At 34.4% G+C, this 7592-nt stretch overlaps 1 protein-coding gene across 1 annotated transcript; it reads left to right on the forward strand.

Annotated features, from left to right (window-relative positions):
• Positions 1–1991: 1991 nt before the first annotated feature.
• On the forward strand, positions 1992–7310 carry LOC102602808 (replication protein A 70 kDa DNA-binding subunit D-like). Its single transcript, XM_015304185.1, has 10 exons — positions 1992–2161; positions 5155–5333; positions 5423–5708; positions 5802–5892; positions 6044–6177; positions 6254–6332; positions 6414–6549; positions 6640–6797; positions 6885–7008; positions 7135–7310. Exons 1-8 carry the CDS (start codon positions 2080–2082, stop codon positions 6724–6726), a joined length of 1074 nt encoding a protein of 357 aa, XP_015159671.1. The 5' UTR covers positions 1992–2079; the 3' UTR covers positions 6727–6797; positions 6885–7008; positions 7135–7310.
• The last annotated feature ends 282 nt before the right edge of the window (positions 7311–7592 follow it).

The raw sequence follows: 7592 nt of genomic DNA on the forward strand, positions 1-7592 counted from the left end.
CATGGACAACTTTATGTTGCTTTATCTCAAGTAAAGTCTTCAGACAACGTAAAAATATTAATACGCCCGCCTACAGCAGAGGATACAAATGATCATTCTACATATAATGTAGTTTATGACGAAATTATTCGAAAAGCATTCTCATGATACTTTTAAAAACAACAAATGTAACAACTAGCCACCCTCATGCTACACATTCTTAAATTTCAGATCATTTTACTTTAGCTGATTTTTTTAAAGATAAGTAACAATTAATACTTGATATTACTTTATTGTCAATTTCACCTCTATTTACATTTGATGATTTCAAGGTCTCACTAATTTCACAACTATACATTTCTCTGGGTTTTATGTATTTTTCTCATGAGTTTATTTTATCTATGTTCTAACTTCGTTTTGCCCTTGGTCCATTGTGTTTTCCTGTAGGCTTTTTTTCATACTTTCAACAATCTGCTCACCATAGAAGTAACCGTGCAATTGAAGAACGATTTTGCTATTGGAGGAACACTACATTCAGTTCATCTATATCTAAACATTAAGCTTTAAAACACAACAATTGTTGATGAAGACAGGTACCCCCACATCGTCATTTCTTTTTATTCTTTCTCTTTTGTCTTTGTTCTTCTTCTTTTTTGTTCTTCATTGCATCTGCGAAAAACACCTGTGGACAAAAATTCAAAATCTTAAGACAGATTTTGAATCTGTAAAAACTGAGTCACATTTACCAAAAATCCTTTTAATCAAAATCTCCATCGGCACCACAAGCTTTACTATTCACTTCTACGACATGATCATCCTTCACTTCCAAATCTTCTACCATTTTTTGGATCACTCAGACATCGACATCACGATTTTTAGCAGCTTCTTCCTCCTAAAGTGATACTCTACTTTCCAACTCTTTTAACTTTTCCAAGCATAACTTCAGTTTTGCCTCAAATTTAGCTTTTCCATTTTTTTTCCTCCTCACTTTTCCTCTACATATCCTTCAATCGATTCTCCATCGATTAAAGGATATGCAAAGGAAAAATCAGCAGCTAAAAAAGGAAGAAGCTGAAGTTGAGGCAAAACTAAACATGTATTTGGAAAACTTCAAACAGTTTGAAAGTACAGTATTACTTTAAGAGAAAGAAGCCGCTAAAAATCATGATGTGCATGTCTCACTGATCCAAAAAATGCTACAACATTTGGAAGCCAATGATGATGATATTGTAGAAGTGAATACTAAAGCTTCTGCTGCCGATGCACATCTTCAACAAAAGCAATTGTCACCACCTGCGCCTCCATCAGTTCATTCAACTGCAAATGCAAATGGAAATGCCAGTGGTAAATGAAGAGATCAAGGTATTATTATGTTTATATCTGTCTTGTTCACCTTTTTTTTTTACAATTATGTACTCAATTTCTGTATGATTTTCAATTAAGGAGTTACAATTATTAACTCATGGTTTTTCTGCTATGCTTAAGCTTTACTTATCTATACATGCATGTTGTAAGTTTTTCTTGCCTTTGGACCTAAACCTAAACCTTTAGCCGAACAATTCCTGCATTACATTTTACGGTAAAAACAAAATGCTAATCCTATACTATTTTTCCTACCATACTAACCAGATGACACACCATTTCATATGTGTGTGTCTGTGTGTGCGCGCATATATATATATATATATATAGAGAGAGAGAGAGAGAGAGAGAGTATATATATATATATACATACATACATAGATACATAGATAACTAAAAAAAAATTTCCTTATTTAGAAACAACAATTAAACTACAATTGTCTTCTTCAAAATTCATGTTGTTTTAGTTGCCAATCAAATAATGCGAAAAAACACGCAAAATCATGCTTCGCTTTAGACCTAAAGCTAACTCTTAAGTATTTCTATCGAACTAGGAATGTGGTAGACACTGATGTGGTAATTGCACGCAGTGGATGTGGTTTGTATTCCTTTGTTTTTCATTTCAAACTCTACGATTAACATGGTCACATCACTGTATCTGCAGGCAGTAGTAACACAGACTTCATTCCTACAAAAATTTATCTGCTTAATTCTCCTGATGTCCGGACATTGCATCCCATGGCTTCTGCTGGTGGTTCTGCTCAAATGAATACCAATGTTTCCAACATAGAAAATAAAATACAGCATTCAGAGCAAGCAGGTACAGATCATTTCTGACGCTTATTCTTAGATTTCTGTTCTTATTTATGGCATTCAACCCATAGCTCAACTTGTTTCTCTTTGACAAGTGAAAAAATTGGCTACTAAGTTCATGTCCTTTTACATAAGCAAATCTTACTGTATATTTAGTCATTCTCTTGTACTCTCTATATTCATTTCAGTGGGAACAAAAGGGCTCTTATCAAATGTAACTATACCTAAATGGGTTATATGATATACAGGTAATGCCCTCTAAACAAACCAATGTAATATACTGTAGGAGTTCCCTGTACTAATGTGCAAATGTCAGTCAATTTTTTCGTTAGTTGCCTTAGTTAGTATTGATTTGCAGTATATATGTCGTGTCAAACTAGAGGAAAAGTCCACTCTATGTCTTACTCCTTCTGGGATTTCTACATTGCTGATGTCCACAAGAAATATGTACTGAATAGGTCAATGAAAGATAATTCAACAGGAAAAAACAACTTCGTCATTTGCAGAATAAACTACAGTAGTTTAGCTGAAAGAACAAGACACTCTTCTTTCTCCAACTGCTCTACACTAAAGAGACAGTTAACTTTGGGAATTATCCGAAGATCCAACAACTTTACCCAATGTATTAACGACATATATGCTTCACCCTCACACACGGCTGCTATTTGCGCCTTTACCACATATCTGTCTTTTCATATATGCTCTACTGTTGCTAGGCTGTCATTTGACCTTGTAGTTAATTAGAGTGGTCTAAAGAATGCAATCTTCATTTGAATCTTCGTTTTTGCATAGTTTTAACTAATACACTGCATACTTGCTACAGCTTATGTAAGATTTTCTAACTCACACTTCTTCAGCTCGTGAAATAAAAAACAAACTTCTGACTGACAAACGTAAGTTTCTGCATTTTCCTGCTCTCTTTTTTTTCCCTCTGTTACTGTTTTGTTGTATTCTTCAGTCTACATTGTACTATGTTATTCTGTCTTGACTGACCCTAATTGAACACTAAGATATTACCTTCAATAAAAGAACTTCGCTAAATATTTGCCCTCAACTGTCTACCACTAAAGTCCCTCTAATCATATAGGCTCAAACCATTCACAGTTAAAGTCCCTAATAATGTGAAATACACATTAATGAATTTCCCTTACTTTAGGAGAAAGCTACAAGGAGTACCATTCAACTTTCCCATGTAGTCAAAGAAAAAGCAAAGGCAGTAGTAATCTCTGTGTGCTTGTCAACTTATTAGGCATTCAAATGTATTTTACTTTTACAAAAATGCATTATCTACCTTTAGCCTAACAGTTCCTACATTCAATTTTACAGTAGAAACAAAACGCTAATCCTATACTATTTTTGCTACGATACTAACCAGATGACACATCGTTTGATGTGTGTGTGACAGTGTCTCTCTCTCTCTATATATATATATATACATATATATAGATAGATAGATAAATAATTTTTTCGTTATTTAGAAAGAACCATTAAACTACAACTGTCTTCTTCAAAATTCATGCAACTTTGGTTGCCAATGAAATAATGCCAAAAAACAAACAAAATCATTACATTAGGTAGTCAAAGGTAATCATTTTGTCTCTTTTTGGACTACCAAATGTACTGATTTTCTATCTTTTTTGGCACCATTTCATTGGCAACCAAAACCCCATGAATTTCCAACAAGACACATGTCATTTTTTGGTCCTTTATAATTTATATATTTCTAAAATAAATAAAAATAACAAATCGGATAAGGATAAGGTAATACATATTTATATATATATATATATATATACAATAATATATAATATTACCCTTACATATATATTACTCATACAACATAAATTTACTAGCCTTTCACTCAAGATAAATTTTTGCTCCCTTTCTCAGGTATTATTTCTTCCCTTTTCATCTTTTCCCTCTTCCCATTTTCATTTTTTCTTGCAGATTCTGCTTCTCACCAAAACAGAAAATAAAAATTGATACAAATTACAGTTATTAGGTACATTCAATCTTTCATAGATATACCATAGGTCCAGCAGTTTGCTTTTACCTTCATGCCCAACATGATCAAAATATCTGCAGCATAGCTGTTTTGTTTTGTCTTTTTTTTTGGTTTCTTTTTATTGAAATTTTAAATTGTCACATGAAAATTGAGTTTCTAGGAAAAATAGGAAACATTTTTCGTAAGACTTAATGCTGCCTTTGGATATAAATGTGACATATTAGGTCTCTTCTACAAACTGTATCTTCGATGATACTAAGTCATACATAAGCCATCACATACTCGCTTCAGTAAAGTTTTTCATATTGTGCAACATTTTCTGTCGCTGTAACAGATCCTCTGTGAAAAAAGATTTCTCCAATTGTACTTTGCACATTAATAATGCCTGCCAAATGATTTTATGTCTTCATTGAGCTCCACTAAACGACCCTAACAGATTTACACATCACTCTACTTTTACTATGACAACACTGTTGTTTTGTTTTTCATTTGTTCTTCACTTTCTTTTTTTTTGGAACATACAAAATTTATTATGTTTCCGCAGTTTATATCTCATGCGACCCAATAGTAAGAGGTACAACTCTTAAGTACTATACTTTGTTTCGTCATTTTGGCTGTACATGCTTTCTTTGTCTCTAATTATCAATCTCCTACTTTTGCATTCTACAATTGTACAGCTGTACCTCATCAATGACAAAAAACTAATAACACATAAATGGTTACCAGATCAACATAGCAACAACGTAAATAGTATGATACATCCTATGTCATCCTTTATGAGTTTGTACTTTAGCTTCAGTGTTTGTCCTAACTTGCTGTTACAAGAATTTCTTAGTGCTTTGTTACTCCATCAAAAGCTCATTTATGCAGCTACAAGGTCCATTTTACTCCACACTGCTGCTTTCATTCAACTCATTTTTCCTAATTTAATCAGCCCTCTTCATAAAAACACAACAACGAAACTACTTTGACTTAATATTCATGTTATCCTGCAGATACTACTATTTGGTTACCTATATTTCCTACAACCATGGTACAAAGACTGAACATCGACCAAATAGAACCAGCAACACGAGATTGGATTTGCAAAGTTCAAATTGTCGAAATAGGACGCCCCCGAGAAAGCCTTGATAAGAAATGTACATTCCAAAATTTAATTTTGGAAGATGAACAGGTCACCTCATTAGTATATTTTATGTTATAGCTATTGCTCTTTTCCTCTCAACTTAGTTAATGTCAACTTCCTATAACTCTGACTTTCAGGAATGCCAAATTAGGGCCGTTATGTACACTGATGAAATCGAGCAGTATGCAGCTACACTTAAACTCTTCAATACGTACCTCATCTCTACTACAAGAGTGAAAGTCTCACCAATCTCATACGGCAAACCAATACATCAATTTTACTGGATTCTTGACAAAGAAACAGTAATTGAACAAATCAAACCATCTAATGAAGTTGAAAAGCCGCTTCCACCGCCAACCAAACTGAATATCACCAGCTTTGACCGCATTCCTCATCTGATGGTTGATTCTGCTGCTGAAATAGGTACATCGATCGTCCTAACTGTTATCAGACTGAAATACACATCTTTACTGCTGCACAACACTTGCAACATTTCATTATGTGTTATATACGCAGATGTACTGGCAGTCGTTCTTCGTTGTGGCCCTCAAAAAAACGCCGGTCGCAGTCATCATAGCTGTCGAGAAATTACCCTTTGTGACAATCAGTAAGTATAACATTTGACATTCTGCTTTCCCATTTTCTGCAAATATTTTGAATAAGTAACCACTTTTTGCATTTCTCTACTCACATCATCAATTATTATCTAGGCATTATCATACTCCTTACTCTTTTGTCCTTATGTTCTGCACTCTCAGGCAAAATCAGTTCCTCTTCACTCTATGGGAGGATTTCGGAGAAATAGAAGGACACGAAATTTCCTCAAAAATGACAACAGAGACAGATCTCCTTGTAATCCTTGGAAGAAGTATAGGAATCTCTACTTATCAAGGTACGTATGCACTCAACTTCTTACCAACATAATTTTATATTATAACAAAACAATATACAACTTATGTGTTGTACAGGGCTGTCATTGCAGACTAGGTACAATTCCACAGTACGGGTGAATCCAAATTACCCCCAGGCAGTTGCACTCCTCAACTGGTACTCATATTTCATATTTATTCTCTACCTTTACTTCGCATGTAAAGAAGCTACTAAACATATTATTTGTTCTAACAATAGGGCAAAAGAAAACAAAACAATGTTGTTAAGTTCTCCATCAGATACAACCTCAATAAGCTCATCTATCGCTCCCATGATAGTCACCCCTTCTGGCCAACAACTTATCTCTATTGCAGGAATCTCATCAGCACCTTCCGTAAATCATACTTGAACCTCCTCATTTGACAGAATCCTTATTCATTTTGCCATTCTATAGCTTTGCCTAAATACTGAAAACTTCCCACAGATGGAAGTGTTCTATGTTCAAGCAGAGATGGCCATATTAGATGAGTTCCAAGACTTCTGTGTGCTTGAATGCTCAGGATGCAAATAGAAGAAGCGAACAAAGGATAGAAAGGATTTTGACTGTCCAAAATGCAATCGGAAAACATCCTTAGTGCCTCGGTACTATACTTTTCTGACTTCTAACTTACACTTTCTACAAAATATAGCGTATATTATACACATATTTCAAACTTCCCCTCATTTCAACTGTAGCTTCCAAATTGATCTTATTGACGATACTGGTACAACCACAACATCTATCTCTGCTGAATTAGGAGAAAAATTATTGTCCATGACAGCAGAAGACATATTTGACATAAATTGCAATAAGGTTATCTCTTATTCCCACTACCTACTTGTACACACTTATTGTCATAATACCATCTATCTTCAGCACAAACAGTTGACCACATATGCTTTGTTCTAAACTGTTTGTTCTAACTTGTTACATTTACAGCGACAATCATTGTCTTTGAATCATGTCCATGAGATGCTGTCAAGTAAAGTATTCGAAATTCAGCTAAGGAAGTCATCTTGGAGCAGCTCAAATACCACAACTACAACTTTGTCCATTCTTTCCTACATGGAAAAAGAACATACTACACAGAGCGCTACTGATAGGACTTCTAAAAAGATAAAGCCTTTGGAAATAAGTGAGGTAGAAGTGATGGCAACAACTGCTGCAGCTGGTCCTTCAAATGCACTGGGAAAATTTGAACCACCCACACCAACCAAAAAGGTGTAACAGGTCAGTCTACATCTCACTTTCACACCAAACTATGGCTCAAAATGATTATGACTTCCACATATTTACATTTACACCAAAAATTGCTGCTAAAAATCTGTACTTTTAGCTGTAGTTTACTTTCTTTCATACACGTATCCACATAGTTCCTGTAAAACATTGTAAGTGTC

This window comes from Solanum tuberosum, unplaced genomic scaffold, assembly GCF_000226075.1.
Source record: "Solanum tuberosum cultivar DM 1-3 516 R44 unplaced genomic scaffold, SolTub_3.0 scf00511, whole genome shotgun sequence".
NCBI lineage: Eukaryota > Viridiplantae > Streptophyta > Magnoliopsida > Solanales > Solanaceae > Solanum > Solanum tuberosum.

Bases quoted from the DNA above. Each gene is read 5' to 3' on its own strand.
- LOC102602808 (XM_015304185.1), top strand. From the start codon at position 2,080: ATGGCTTCTGCTGGTGGTTCTGCTCAAATGAATACCAATGTTTCCAAC. The intron at 5,893-6,043 runs GTAAGTATAACA...CTGCACTCTCAG, and splicing joins ATTACCCTTTGTGACAATCA to GCAAAATCAGTTCCTCTTCA. The intron at 6,333-6,413 runs GTACTCATATTT...TTCTAACAATAG, and splicing joins GCAGTTGCACTCCTCAACTG to GGCAAAAGAAAACAAAACAA.